The following is a 16,802-nucleotide window of genomic DNA, read 5'->3' as shown; positions in this document are numbered from 1 at the left end:
CGCCATCACACGACTACCAGCACCGCCATCACACGACTACCAGCACCGCCATCACACGACTACCAGCACCGCCATCACACAACTACCAGCACCGCCATCACACGACTACCAGCACCGCCATCACACGACTACCAGCACCGCCATCACACGACTACCAGCACCGCCATCACACGACTACCAGCACCGCCATCACACGACTACCAGCACCGCCATCACACGACTACTAGCACCGCCATCACACGACTACCAGCACCGCCATCACACAACTACCAGCACCGCCATCACACGACTACTAGCACCGCCATCACACGACTACCAGCACCGCCATCACACGACTACCAGCACCGCCATCACACGACTACCAGCACCGCCATCACACGACTACCAGCACCGCCATTACACGACTACTAACACCGCCATCACACGACTACTAGCACCGCCATCACACGACTACCAGCACCGCCATCACACGACTACCAGCACCGCCATCACACGACTACCAGCACCGCCATCACACGACTACCAGCACCGCCATTACACGACTACTAGCACCGCCATCACACAACTACCAGCACCGCCATCACACGACTACCAGCACCGCCATCACACGACTACCAGCACCGCCATCACACGACTACCAGCACCGCCATCACACGACTACCAGCACCGCCATCACACGACTACCAGCACCGCCATCACACGACTACCAGCACCGCCATCACACGACTACCAGCACCGCCATCACACGACTACCAGCACCGCCATCACACGACTACCAGCACCGCCATCACTTAACATTACTGCTCTAAAGTGGAGATTTCTTTCCTTTTAATGTTTTTGAAGTGCTTTCAACAGTATCTTAATTATTCGCTTTGTCCTTCAGACAGTTCGTGAGGTTTCGTACGTATAAAATATTGTAGTTCAATATTCAAGTATTTAAGTCTAGGATTAGCGTTCTTATTGATTTATAGCTGCATAACATGTCTCTTCTTCCTGTTGATTTATAGCTGCATAACATGTCTCTTCTTCCTGTTGATTTATAGCTGCATAACATGTCTCTTCTTCCTGTTGATTTATAGCTGCATAACATGTCTCTTCTTCCTGTTGATTTATAGCTGCATAACATGTCTCTTCTTCCTGTTGATTTATAGCTGCATAACATGTCTCTTCTTCCTGTTGATTTATAGCTTCATAACATGTCTCTTCTCCTTCCTGTTGATTTATGTCTCTTCTTCTTCTTCCTGTTGATTTATAGCTTCATAACATGTCTCTTCTTCTTCCTGTTGATTTATAGCTGCATAACATGTCTCTTCTTCTTCCTGTTGATTTATAGCTGCATAACATGTCTCTTCTTCCTGTTGATTTATAGCTGCATAACATGTCTCTTCTCCTTCCTGTTGATTTATAGCTGCATAACATGTCTCTTCTCCTTCCTGTTGATTTATAGCTTCATAACATGTCTCTTCTTCTTCCTGTTGATTTATAGCTGCATAACATGTCTCTTCTTCTTCCTGTTGATTTATAGCTGCATAACATGTCTCTTCTTCTTCCTGTTGATTTATAGCTGCATAACATGTCTCTTCTTCCTGTTGATTTATAGCTGCATAACATGTCTCTTCTTCCTGTTGATTTATAGCTTCATAACATGTCTCTTCTTCCTGTTGATTTATAGCTTCATAACATGTCTCTTCTTCCTGTTGATTTATAGCTGCATAACATGTCTCTTCTTCTTCCTGTTGATTTATAGCTTCATAACATGTCTCTTCTTCCTGTTGATTTATAGCTTCATAACATGTCTCTTCTTCTTCCTGTTGATTTATAGCTTCATAACATGTCTCTTCTTCTCTCTGTTGATTTATAGCTTCATAACATGTCTCTTCTTCCTGTTGATTTATAGCTGCATAACTTGTCTCTTCTTCTCTCTGTTGATTTATAGCTTCATAACATGTCTCTTCTTCTCTCTGTTGATTTATAGCTGCATAACATGTCTCTTCTTCTCTCTGTTGATTTATAGCTTCATAACATGTCTCTTCTTCTTCCTGTTGATTTATAGCTGCATAACATGTCTCTTCTTCTCTCTGTTGATTTATAGCTTCATAACATGTCTCTTCTTCTCTCTGTTGATTTATAGCTTCATAACATGTCTCTTCTTCTCTCTGTTGATTTATAGCTTCATAACATGTCTCTTCTCCTTCCTGTTGATTTATAGCTGCATAACATGTCTCTTCTCCTTCCTGTTGATTTATAGCTGCATAACATGTCTCTTCTCCTTCCTGTTGATTTATAGCTTCATAACATGTCTCTTCTTCTCTCTGTTGATTTATAGCTTCATAACATGTCTCTTCTTCTCTCTGTTGATTTATAGCTTCATAACATGTCTCTTCTTCTCTCTGTTGATTTATAGCTTCATAACATGTCTCTTCTTCTCTCTGTTGATTTATAGCTTCATAACATGTCTCTTCTTCTCTCTGTTGATTTATAGCTGCATAACATGTCTCTTCTTCTCTCTGTTGATTTATAGCTGCATAACATGTCTCTCTTCTCGTTTTAGTTATTTCAACAGTCATATACAGTTGTAATCATGAAAAGCATAAAATAATTGTGTTCTTTGTATTACGTATAATATATCTGTCATCTTAGAGTTGGTTTATGTCACAAGATTTCTGGACCTTAGTGTACAACGTGTCCAGGCACCAGGATGTTGTCTTCACTCTTAACTTATTTAAAGTTTGTTATAAATATTTCACTCCAGTAATAGTATAAAGGCTGAGGGTTAATCAGCTTTTGATCAGGATTAAGCTTCAAGACTAGGCCTTACAAGATCCAAGCCACATTAGTGTTGTATCCGGTAATTCTGTCTAGCTATGTACATGGCAAGTTTGTTATGTCGATAATGTACTGAGATGTCAGTAATGGGTATGGGTTCCTCCATTTAACAGCGACAGTGAGGTCGGTGAGGTTCGACAATGACAAACGTTAACAAGTGGAAATAAAGACACAGGTAGCATAATACCTTTTATGCTACAAATATTTTCTGCCACCTATGCTTTTATTTTTGAGTTACTTCCGCCTACACACATGCATAAAACTGGAATGCCTGAGGGCTTGTAGCCAATGGCAGTTCGAACTGAACGGTCTAGGTGTTTTCACTCAACCTTCAAAGACCCCGACACTGCCACTGCAATAAGAAACCCGCTGCAACAAATGGTGGAGACGGATGAATCATTCTAGAAACGTAATGTGAATTGTGGTGAGCAATACCGCCAGCCAGCCACTGGTCTCCTCCCCATCTCTGTTCATCCACGTTGTCCACTCTTCAGCAATACGCTGCAGTTCACTGGCTACCCATTTTTTCAGAGATTAAGTTCTTCAATATTAAGTTCTTTGAGATTAAGTGCGAACTCAACATTCTAAATTAAAAATTTCGAATCTTCGGTATATCTCTGGTACTGTGAAATCCTGTCCCGATTAATCTTAGATAAACTTAGAAGCATCAGTCAACAAGTCAATCATATACAGTGTGCAACCACTGACTGCTATTATTATTATTATATTCCTGAGGAATCGCTAAAACCAGTAAGGAAATGGGATGATAATCAGTTCTGATCTGAGGAAGGGGAGAAGGGTAAGTTCCACTTCCTGTGATCAATATGAAGCGTAGCAATAACTCACAGAGGCAGTGCATGAGCATCATACTGGAGGCGGAGGAAGTAGCGAGAGAGAGAGAGACTCACACAGACGGCTGGCAGGAACAACAGCAGGCACCAGCTGGCCGACACCCACAACACATTCTGTTTAAAGAAGAACAGACATCACATCCTCAGCATGTTACATGGTGTAAAGGAAGATGAAAGTGAACATAGATAAGGTGATGAGAGTATCAAACGAGTTAGGTAATGAAAAATTGAATATCAGACTGGAGTGAGGGAGTATGGAAGAAGTGAATGCGTTTAGATATTTGAGAGTTGAATTGTCAGCAGATAGGTTTATGAAAGACGACGTGAACCCTAGAAGTGATGAAGGAAAAAAAAGTGGGTGATATATTGAGGTATCTGTGGACAAAGAACGTAATCCATGGAGGCAAAGAAGGGAAAGTATGAGAGTATAGTGGTACCAACACTCTCATATGGGTGTGAAGCTTGGGTTGTGAATGTTGTAGCGAGAAGGAGGCTGAAGGCAGTGGTGATACCGTGTCTAAAGACAATGTGTCGTAAATATTATGCAAAGAATTAGTAGTATGGAGATTAGGAGGAGATGCAGAGTTAATAAAAGAATGATTCATAGGGCTGAGGAGGACTTATTGAGGCGGTTTGGTCATTTAGAGAGGATGAAGCAAAATAGGACAACTTAGTGCATAAATCTGTAATGAAGGGGAGAAGGGGTAGGGGTCGTACTAGGAAAGGATGGAGGGAGGGGTAAAGGAGGTTTTGTGTGCGAGGGGCTAGGACGTACAGCAGGCATGTGGGAGCATGTTAGATAGGAGTGGAGACAGATGGATTTGAGGACCTGGCGAGCTGTTGGAGTCTAAGCAGGGTAATATTTTGTGAAGGAATTCAGGGAAACCAGTTAACCGGACTTGAGTCCTGGAGGTGAGAAGTTCATTGCCTGCACTTTAAAGGAAAGGTTTGGGATATTGGCTGTCAAGGGTTCGATCCTCGGTCAGCTGCAGTACTGTATCTGTTTAAAACTACTTTGTTATGTGTATGCATTAATATATATATATATATATATATATTTTTATATATATATATATATATATATATATATATATATATATGTGTGTGTGTGTGTGTGTGTGTGTGTGTAGATGGAGGGGTAAGCAAGTGGAAGATCTCGTCAGGTGACTGGGTGCTCCAGTGGTGGTTCATCATGTAACTAAGACCTGCGTTAGGAAACACTCTTCCTGTCTCCTGACGAATTTTACCTAATCTAAGCTGTGTGTTGCAAGTTACCACTGGTTCAATGATCCCGTTGCAAGTGATGCCTCGCGCAGAGTCGAAGACGTTCCATACGGGTGTACACGGGGCCACAGTGTGCACAGCTGACGTACGTACATGGTCCGTGTACTGACGTGTATATCCCAGTATCCTCTCCACGTATCCCCGAGCTTTCTGCCGATGATGACACCACTGTCAGTACTGACACACACACACACACACACACACACACACACACACACACACACACACACACACACACACACACACACACACACACACAACATACAACACAACACAACACACAAGACAACATACACACACAAAACTGACCAAGTGTCTATCGACAAGTCCCTTTGAAAACTGGTAACTCACTAACTAACTAACCTATTTGGGTCAATGTTTGAGTCCCGAGGTCACGGTCACAAAAACTTAACATCTACCATCTATGAGAATTTACTCGCAGATCAAAATAAAACGTAATAAAAACCGTAATGACCTCCTCCCCCCCCCCTCAAGAAAAAAAAATGGAGAGCCAAAAACATTAACTTACACGCCCAAAAAGAAAATAAAAAAAAAGTGAATAATTTGTTAATGGGTCTCAGTCTAGCCTGAAATGGTGTAAATAAAATTACTAGGGAAAAAAAACAGTGGTAATTTTTATTCATCTTTTCGTATTAATGGAACTAATGACCTCGTGAATAACTGAGCCAAAAATTCCAGGCATAAATATATATCATCTCAAATTAGAACAAACAAAAAAGTGCTTTCGAAGAAAGGTCGAAATTTGTCTAATTTACGAGGCAAAATTATTGACGAGAGTGATGACCCTGACACAATATACAAGTTAGACATCCTGTATGACCCTTGTGGCTTCTGTCTGTAATAATAACAACAATAGTTAGACATGGGATTATTAAAGGTCGATGAACGTATCCTGGAGATGACTTCACTTTGCATATTCTCACAACTCTGAGGCTCCTCACTGAAAATTCTTAGTTAATACTGAAGAAACCTAGTTACACTGACAGTGTCCTCTCTAATTCCTGGAACAATAGTCTAAACTTAGTTACACTGACAGTGTCCTCTCTAATTCCTGGAACAATAGTCTGACTGTATCTATGAGTCTGCCAAGCAACAAAAACCTGATTTATTTAAGCTAATTTCGCTAACTAGTTATCGCTGTAAAACATTTGTAATATTTTGTAATAACAGCCTATAGACTACAGAATTATATTTTGTAATAACAGCCTATAGACTACAGAATTATATTTTGTAATAACAGCCTATAGACTACAGAATTATATTTTGTAATAACAGCCTATAGACTACAGAATTATATTTTGTAATAACAGCCTATAGACTACAGAATTATATTTTGTAATAACAGCCTATAGACTACAGAATTATATTTTGTAATAACAGCCTATAGACTACAGAATTATATTTTGTAATAACAGCCTATAGACTACAGAATTATATTTTGTAATAACAGCCTATAGACTACAGAATTATATTTTGTAATAACAGCCTATAGACTACAGGATTATATTTTGTAATAACAGCCTATAGACTACAGAATTATATTTTGTAATAACAGCCTACAGACTACAGAATTATAGTTTGTAATAACAGCCTATAGACTACAGAATTATATTTTGTAATAACAGCCTATAGACTACAGAATTATATTTTGTAATAACAGCCTATAGACTACAGAATTATATTTTGTAATAACAGCCTATAGACTACAGAATTATATTTTGTAATAACAGCCTATAGACTACAGAATTATATTTTGTAATAACAGCCTATAGACTACAGAATTATATTTTGTAATAACAGCCTATAGACTACAGAATTATATTTTGTAATAACAGCCTATAGACTACAGAATTATATTTTGTAATAACAGCCTATAGACTACAGAATTATATTTTGTAATAACAGCCTACAGACTACAGAATTATAGTTTGTAATAACAGCCTATAGACTACAGAATTATATTTTGTAATAACAGCCTATAGACTACAGAATTATATTTTGTAATAACAGCCTATAGACTACAGAATTATATTTTGTAATAACAGCCTATAGACTACAGAATTATATTTTGTAATAACAGCCTATAGACTACAGAATTATATTTTGTAATAACAGCCTATAGACTACAGAATTATATTTTGTAATAACAGCCTATAGACTACAGAATAATATTTTGTAATAACAGCCTATAGACTACAGAATTATATTTTGTAATAACAGCCTATAGACTACAGAATTATATTTTGTAATAACAGCCTATAGACTACAGAATTATATTTTGTAATAACAGCCTATAGACTACAGAATTATATTTTGTAATAACAGCCTATAGACTACAGAATTATATTTTGTAATAACAGCCTATAGACTACAGAATTATATTTTGTAATAACAGCCTATAGACTACAGAATTATATTTTGTAATAACAGCCTATAGACTACAGAATTATATTTTGTAATAACAGCCTATAGACTACAGAATTATATTTTGTAATAACAGCCTATAGACTACAGAATTATATTTTGTAATAACAGCCTATAGACTACAGAATTATATTTTGTAATAACAGCCTATAGACTACAGAATTATATTTTGTAATAACAGCCTATAGACTACAGAATTATATTTTGTAATAACAGCCTATAGACTACAGAATTATATTTTGTAATAACAGCCTATAGACTACAGAATTATATTTTGTAATAACAGCCTATAGACTACAGAATTATATTTTGTAATAACAGCCTATAGACTACAGAATTATATTTAGTAATAACAGCCTATAGACTACAGAATTATATTTTGTAATAACAGCCTATAGACTACAGAATTATATTTTGTAATAATAGCCTATAGACTACAGAATTATATTTTGTAATAACAGCCTATAGACTACAGAATTATATTTTGTAATAACAGCCTATAGACTACAGAATTATATTTTGTAATAACAGCCTATAGACTACAGAATTATATTTTGTAATAACAACCTATAGAGTACAGAATTATATTTTGTAATAACAGCCTATAGACTACAGAATTATATTTTGTAATAACAGCCTATAGACTACAGAATTATATTTTGTAATAACAGCCTATAGACTACAGAATTATATTTTGTAATAACAGCCTATAGACTACAGAATTATATTTTGTAATAACAGCCTATAGACTACAGAATTATATTTTGTAATAACAGCCTATAGACTACAAAATTATATTTTGTAATAACAGCCTATAGACTACAGAATTATATTTTGTAATAACAGCCTATAGACTACAGAATTATATTTTGTAATAACAGCCTATAGACTACAGAATTATATTTTGTAATAACAGCCTATAGACTACAGAATAATATTTTGTAATAACAGCCTATAGACTACAGAATAATATTTTGTAATAACAGCCTATAGACTACAGAATTATATTTTGTAATAATAGCCTATAGACTACAGAATTATATTTTGTAATAACAGCCTATAGACTACAGAATTATATTTTGTAATAACAGCCTATAGACTACAGAATTATATTTTGTAATAACAGCCTATAGACTACAGAATTATATTTTGTAATAACAGCCTATAGACTACAGAATTATATTTTGTAATAACAGCCTATAGACTACAGAATTATATTTTGTAATAACAGCCTATAGACTACAGAATTATATTTTGTAATAACAGCCTATAGACTACAGAATTATATTTTGTAATAACAGCCTATAGACTACAAAATTATATTTTGTAATAACAGCCTATAGACTACAGAATTATATTTTGTAATAACAGCCTATAGACTACAGAATTATATTTTGTAATAACAGCCTATAGACTACAGAATTATATTTTGTAATAACAGCCTATAGACTACAGAATAATATTTTGTAATAACAGCCTATAGACTACAGAATAATATTTTGTAATAACAGCCTATAGACTACAGAATTATATTTTGTAATAACAGCCTATAGACTACAGAATTATATTTTGTAATAACAGCCTATAGACTACAGAATTATATTTTGTAATAACAGCCTATAGACTACAGAATTATATTTTGTAATAATAGCCTATAGACTACAGAATTATATTTTGTAATAACAGCCTATAGACTACAGAATTATATTTTGTAATAACAGCCTATAGACTACAGAATTATATTTTGTAATAACAGTCTATAGACTACAGAATTATATTTTGTAATAACAGCCTATAGACTACAGAATTATATTTTGTAATAACAGCCTATAGACTACAGAATTATATTTTGTAATAACAGCCTATAGACTACAAAATTATATTTTGTAATAACAGCCTATAGACTACAGAATTATATTTTGTAATAACAGCCTATAGACTACAGAATTATATTTTGTAATAACAGCCTATAGACTACAGAATTATATTTTGTAATAACAGCCTATAGACTACAGAATAATATTTTGTAATAACAGCCTATAGACTACAGAATTATATTTTGTAATAACAGCCTATAGACTACAGAATTATATTTTGTAATAACAGCCTGTAGACTACAGAATTATATTTTGTAATAACAGCCTATAGACTACAGAATTATATTTTGTAATAACAGCCTATAGACTACAGAATTATATTTTGTAATAACAGCCTATAGACTACAGAATTATATTTTGTAATAACAGCCTATAGACTACAGAATTATATTTTGTAATAACAGCCTATAGACTACAGAATTATATTTTGTAATAACAGCCTATAGACTACAGAATAATATTTTGTAATAACAGCCTATAGACTACAGAATTATATTTTGTAATAACAGCCTATAGACTACAGAATAATATTTTGTAATAACAGCCTATAGACTACAGAATAATATTTTGTAATAACAGCCTATAGACTACAGAATTATATTTTGTAATAATAGCCTATAGACTACAGAATTATATTTTGTAATAACAGCCTATAGACTACAGAATTATATTTTGTAATAACAGCCTATAGACTACAGATTAATATTTTGCAGATATATCACCATCTTTCTCACTGCATACTTTCCCAATACTTTTATTACATATACATGTATTTACTTAAAACCTGTACTTAATATCTAGCATAAATGAGCTAAAAGGAATATTGGTGGTAACTTACTCATTTATATAATAGTTTATCTGTTAAACAGAGTATCTTTTTCTCTATCAAGGTTTTAGAAAGAAAACAACAGTTTTCAGTCTTATTCTGGTTAATGTCTACTCTTCTGCCTCACACATTTACCTATAAACTACGGTGATGACATCGTGATTCATACAACTGACCACCAGAAAATTAATACCAATCTGAATCTGAAATGATATATGAATGGCTATGTCTCTGTAATAAGTTCGGTGGTGTTGTCCCGGCCCGGGACTCTTCCAGATGTCTCGTCGCATTGGCCGAGTCACTACCTGGAAAAGACCCAGGCCGGGGCAACACCGTCGAGCCTACTACTAGTCACATCTGCTTCCTAAGACTGAGATACTGAGAAGCAAAGGATGGTGCCTCACCAATCTGAAGAGTGAACTCAGTTACGTTAAACATTACATATATCTTCGTGAAGATTAATTTCCACATGTTTTTCTTCACATGCCGACAAAAGTTTTCGTTATTACTTGTATAAGTTTTACTCTCCAGTTTTCCCCAGTGAATCTCCTTGTGGTTGAAATCTAGTACTAGGAGTCTAATTTTGATTTTGTTCTCCACCTTAGTATCCATTACGTAAATCACTGTTCTGCAGTTGTGATCATATTAACCTATCTGCTAGCGAGGGGTCGAGTCATGGCTCCTGGCCACCACCAGACTGACACTCACCGCAGCAGCCAGAGAAGAACCGTGGTTGTGGATAAAATACTGGATGGTACGGAGGTGACCAGCACTCTGGTTGATCTGTCGCTGGAGAGGTGTGACCTCCATGTCTAGTGTAGCAACGTGGTAAGTCAGGTCCTCCTGCACACAAACATTACATAACTGGCAAGTAACACAAAATGAAAATCGAAAGCATACTAGAAAACCTATCTTCGCAAAGTGATGGAACAACGAAATTAATCAAAGTAATAGACTTCAAATGTTAGAACCCATTAAAAAAAAAAAAATATATATATATATATATATATATATATATATATATATATATATATATATATATATATATATATATATATATATATATATATGCAATAAGATCACAGTAAACAGGTGATTTCAGAATATGCAAAACAACCACTCTGAAAGAATAGAGAAATTCCAAGCACTTTCGTTCCTTGATAATGTGAGTAGTCACGAATGCGCTTGGAATTTCTCTATTCTTTCAGAGTGGTTGTTTTATATATATATATATATATATATATATATATATATATATATATATATATATATATATATATATATATATATATATATATATATATATATATATATATATATATATATATATATATATATATATGCAAGGAATTCTCAAGTGCAGGCGAAATATACACAAACACTGATCTCTGGCTGAAGGAGACTCGAACCTACGAACCTTGTTCCAAGGTTCGTAGGTTCAAGTCTCCTTCAGCCAGAGATCAGTGTTTGTGTATATTTCGCCTGCTCTCGCGAATTCCTTGCATTGTTAAAATCTCTAGTAAGGCTGATCCATGCAGGGGATGAGATGAAAAGCTGTAAGCCTTCTCCCTGAAAGCTGGCTGCCTTGGATCAAAGTCTAACGCAAGCTGGACTCCAAGGTATTGGTCCAGTGTGGGTACATTGGTTAAGTACTGCGTACCTTGTTCCAAGGTTCGTAGGTTCGAGTCTCCTTCAGCCAGAGATCAGTGTTTATATATATATATATATATATATATATATATATATATATATATCTATATATATATATCTCTATATATGTGTGTGTGTATGTATGTGTGCGTGTGTGTGTGTGTGTGTGTGTGTGTGTGTGTGTGTGTGTGTGTGCGTGTGTGTGTGTGTGTGTGTGTGTACTCACCTAATTGTACACACCTAATTGTACTCACCTAGTTGAGGTTGCAGGGGTCGAGTCCTAGCTCTGGCCCCGCCTCTTCACTGGTCGCTACTAGATCACTCTCCCTGAACCGTGAGCTTTATCATACCTCTGCTTAATGCTATGTATGGGTCCCGCATCCACTACATCGCTTCCCAAACTATTCCACTTCCTGACTCCTCTGTGGCTGAAGAAATACTTCCTAACATCCCTGTGATTCATCTGTGTCTTCAACTTCCAACTGTGTCCCCTTGTTGCTGTGTCCCATCTCTGGAACATCCTGTCTTTGTTCACCTTATCAATTCCTCTCAGTATTTTGTATATCGTTATCATGTCTCCCCTATCTCTCCTGTTCTCCAGTGTCGTCAGGTTGATTTCCCTTAACCTCTCCTCGTAGGACATACCTCTTAGCTCTGGAACTAGTCTTGTTGCAAACCTTTGCACTTTCTCTAGTTTCTTTACTTGCTTGGCTAGGTGTGGGTTCCAAACTGGTGACGCATACTCCAATATGGGCCTAACGTACACGGTGTACAGGGTCCTGAACGATTCCTTATTTAGATGTCGGAATGCCCTTCTGAGGTTTGCTAGGTGCCCATATGCTGCAGCAGTTATTTGGTTGATGTGCGCTTCAGGAGATGTGCCTGGGGTTATACTCATCCCAAGATCTTTTTCCTTGAGTGAGGTTTGTAGTCTCTGACCCCCTAGACTGTACTCCGTCTGCGATCTTCTTTGCCCTTCCCCAATCTTCATGACTGCACTTGGTGGGGTTGAGCTCCAGGAGCCAATTGCTGCACCAGGTCTGCAGCCTGTCCAGATCCCTTTGTAATTCTGCCTGGTCTTCGATCGAATGAATTCTTCTCATCAACTTAACGTTATCTGCAAACAGGGACACTTCGGAGTCTATTCCTTCCGTCATGTCGTTCACAAATACGAGAAACAGCACTGGTCCTAGGACTGACCCCTGTGGGACCCCGCTGGAGAAGAGCATTGTTCCGAAGTCTGAAACAATATTTCAGACTTCGGAACAATGCTCTTCTCCAGACTGAGGGACTGACCACCTCAAAACTTTAAGGGTGATGGACTGATTACATCGTCTTCAAGTATCTTCTGCTTCTATCAACTTTTCTGTACTTGACTGAAGAAGCCTACTGTGTAGGCGAAACGTTTCATAATAAAGATACCTAACTGTTGCATATGTGTCTTACCTAACAACCTGTCGGTATTTTATACCATTTTAATGTTCAATCTGTCAGACACTGCAACACTAGGGTATCTTGGTACAGACCTGCAATCAACTTCGACAACTTCCACTAGTGAGAGGGGCTGGATTTGAGAGGGACCTGACTTCTCAACATCTGAGTTCTTACCTCTCCTAGTGGCCTACGTCTCACCTCTTGGCGCTATAAAAAGCTCCATCCTGTCACTTCTTCTCCATATTGTTTCATACTATGGAACAATGCTCTTCTCCAGACTGAGGGACTGACCACCTCAAAACTTTAAGGGTGATGGACTGATTACATCGTCTTCAAGTATCTTCTGCTTCTATCAACTTTTCTGTACTTGACTGATGAAGCCTACTGTGTAGGCGAAACGTTTCATAATAAAGATACCTAACTGTTGCATATGTGTCTTACCTAACAACACGTTACATAGGCCTAACAAGTTAGCGCATCTTTTAAGAAAGTCATTGATATAAACCTACTTGATTTTTCACCTGTAAACAAAGAGCAATTTTTAAAAATTTCTGGTGTTTGGGTTAGTAAAATAAAAAAAATGGCAAAAGTGACTCACGTATATGTAAGTTGTCATCAGTCAGTACTGTTACTGTGTCATCAGTCAGTACTGTTACTGTGTCATCAGTCAGTACTGTTATTGTGTCATCAGTCAGTACTGTTACTGTGTCATCAGTCAGTACTGTTATTGTGTCATCAGTCAGTACTGTTACTGTGTCATCAGTAAGTACTGTTACTGTGTCATCAGTCAGTACTGTTACTGTGTCATCAGTCAGTACTGTTACTGTGTCATCAGTCAGTACTGTTACTGTGTCATCAGTCAGTACTGTTACTGTGTCATCAGTCAGTACTGTTACTGTGTCATCAGTAAGTACTGTTACTGTGTCATCAGTCAGTACTGTTACTGTGTCATCAGTCTGTTACTGTGTCATCAGTCAGTACTGTTACTGTGTCATCAGTCAGTACTGTTAGTCAGTAAGTACTGTTACTGTGTCATCAGTCAGTACTGTTACTGTGTCAGTACTGTTACTGTGTCATCAGTACTGTTACTGTGTCATCAGTCAGTACTGTTACTGTGTCATACTGTTAGTCAGTACTGTTACTGTGTCATCAGTCAGTACTGTTACTGTGTCATCAGTCAGTACTGTTACTGTGTCATCAGTCAGTACTGTTACTGTGTCATCAGTAAGTACTGTTACTGTGTCATCAGTCAGTACTGTTACTGTGTCATCAGTAAGTACTGTTACTGTGTCATCAGTAAGTACTGTTACTGTGTCATCAGTCAGTACTGTTACTGTGTCATCAGTCAGTACTGTTACTGTGTCATCAGTAAGTACTGTTACTGTGTCATCAGTCAGTACTTTTACTGTGTCATCAGTCAGTACTGTTACTGTGTCATCAGTAAGTACTGTTACTGTGTCATCAGTCAGTACTGTTACTGTGTCATCAGTCAGTACTGTTACTGTGTCATCAGTCAGTACTGTTACTGTGTCATCAGTCAGTACTGTTACTGTGTCATCAGTCAGTACTGTTACTGTGTCATCAGTCAGTACTGTTACTGTGTCATCAGTCAGTACTGTTACTGTGTCATCAGTCAGTACTGTTACTGTGTCATCAGTCAGTACAGTCAGTACTGTTACTGTGTCATCAGTCAGTACTGTTACTGTGTCATCAGTCAGTACTGTTACTGTGTCATCAGTAAGTACTGTTACTGTGTCATCAGTCAGTACTGTTACTGTGTCATCAGTCAGTACTGTTACTGTGTCATCAGTCAGTACTGTTACTGTGTCATCAGTCAGTACTGTTACTGTGTCAGTCATCAGTCATCAGTCAGTACTGTTACTGTGTCATCAGTCAGTACTGTTACTGTGTCATCAGTCAGTACTGTTACTGTGTCATCAGTCAGTACTGTTACTGTGTCATCAGTCAGTACATTTACTGTGTCATCAGTCAGTACTGTTACTGTGTCATCAGTAAGTACTGTTACTGTGTCATCAGTCAGTACTGTTACTGTGTCATCAGTCAGTACTGTTACTGTGTCATCAGTCAGTACTGTTACTGTGTCATCAGTCAGTACTGTTACTGTGTCATCAGTCAGTACTGTTACTGTGTCATCAGTCAGTACATTTACTGTGTCATCAGTACATCAGTCAGTACTGTTACTGTGTCATCAGTCAGTACTGTTACTGTGTCATCAGTCAGTACTGTTACTGTGTCATCAGTCAGTACAGTACTGTTACTGTGTCATCAGTCAGTACTGTTACTGTGTCATCAGTAGTCAGTACTGTTACTGTGTCATCAGTCAGTACTGTTACTGTGTCATCAGTCAGTACTGTTACTGTGTCATCAGTCAGTACTGTTACTGTGTCATCAGTAAGTACTGTTACTGTGTCATCAGTCAGTACTGTTACTGTGTCATCAGTCAGTACTGTTACTGTGTCATCAGTCAGTACTGTTACTGTGTCATCAGTCAGTACTGTTACTGTGTCATCAGTAAGTACTGTTACTGTGTCATCAGTAAGTACTGTTACTGTGTCATCAGTCAGTACTGTTACTGTGTCATCAGTCAGTACTGTTACTGTGTCATCAGTCAGTACTGTTACTGTGTCATCAGTAAGTACTGTTACTGTGTCATCAGTCAGTACTGTTACTGTGTCATCAGTAAGTACTGTTACTGTGTCATCAGTAAGTACTGTTACTGTGTCATCAGTCAGTACTGTTACTGTGTCATCAGTCAGTACTGTTACTGTGTCATCAGTCAGTACTGTTACTGTGTCATCAGTAAGTACTGTTACTGTGTCATCAGTCAGTACTGTTACTGTGTCATCAGTAAGTACTGTTACTGTGTCATCAGTAAGTACTGTTACTGTGTCATCAGTCAGTACTGTTACTGTGTCATCAGTCAGTACTGTTACTGTGTCATCTGTTACTGTGTCATCAGTCAGTACTGTTAGTCAGTACTGTTACTGTGTCATCAGTCAGTCAGTACTGTTACTGTGTCATCAGTAAGTACTGTTACTGTGTCATCAGTCAGTACTGTTACTGTGTCATCAGTAAGTACTGTTACTGTGTCATCAGTCAGTACTGTTACTGTGTCATCAGTCAGTACTGTTACTGTGTCATGTCAGTACTGTTACTGTGTCATCAGTCAGTACTGTTACTGTGTCATCACTGTGTAAGTACTGTTACTGTGTCATCAGTAAGTACTGTTACTGTGTCATCAGTAAGTACTGCTACTGTGTCATCAGTAAGTACTGCTACTGTGTCATCAGTAAGTACTGTTACTGTGTCATCAGTAAGTACTGTTACTGTGTCATCAGTAAGTACTGTTACTGTGTCATCAATAAGTACTGTTACTGTGTCATCAGTACTGCTAGTACTGTTACTGTGTCATCAGTAAGTACTGTTACTGTGTCATCAGTAAGTACTGTTACTGTGTCATCAGTAAGTACTGTTACTGTGTCATCAGTAAGTACTGTTACTGTGTCATCAGTAAGTACTGCTACTGTGTCATCAGTAAGTACTGTTACTGTGTCATCAGTAAGTACTGTTACTGTGTCATCAGTAAGT

The 16,802-nt window shown here is 37.2% G+C and overlaps 1 protein-coding gene across 3 annotated transcripts in view; it reads right to left on the bottom strand.

Annotated features, from left to right (window-relative positions):
* prom (prominin) overlaps positions 1–16,802 on the bottom strand; it is a 114,354-nt gene that overhangs the window by 18,682 nt on the left and 78,870 nt on the right. For all 3 annotated transcript variants that reach the window (XM_070102889.1, XM_070102890.1, XM_070102891.1), the window contains exons 14-16: positions 10,818–10,952; positions 4,953–5,111; positions 3,673–3,791 (exon numbers count right to left, since the gene is read on the bottom strand). In XM_070102889.1, coding sequence (XP_069958990.1) covers positions 3,673–3,791; positions 4,953–5,111; positions 10,818–10,952 — 413 coding nt within the window. The remainder of the gene's footprint in view (positions 1–3,672; positions 3,792–4,952; positions 5,112–10,817; positions 10,953–16,802) is intronic.

This window comes from Cherax quadricarinatus, chromosome 83, assembly GCF_038502225.1.
Source record: "Cherax quadricarinatus isolate ZL_2023a chromosome 83, ASM3850222v1, whole genome shotgun sequence".
Lineage (NCBI taxonomy): Eukaryota > Metazoa > Arthropoda > Malacostraca > Decapoda > Parastacidae > Cherax > Cherax quadricarinatus.
This window is presented reverse-complemented; position numbering and strand designations above follow the sequence as displayed.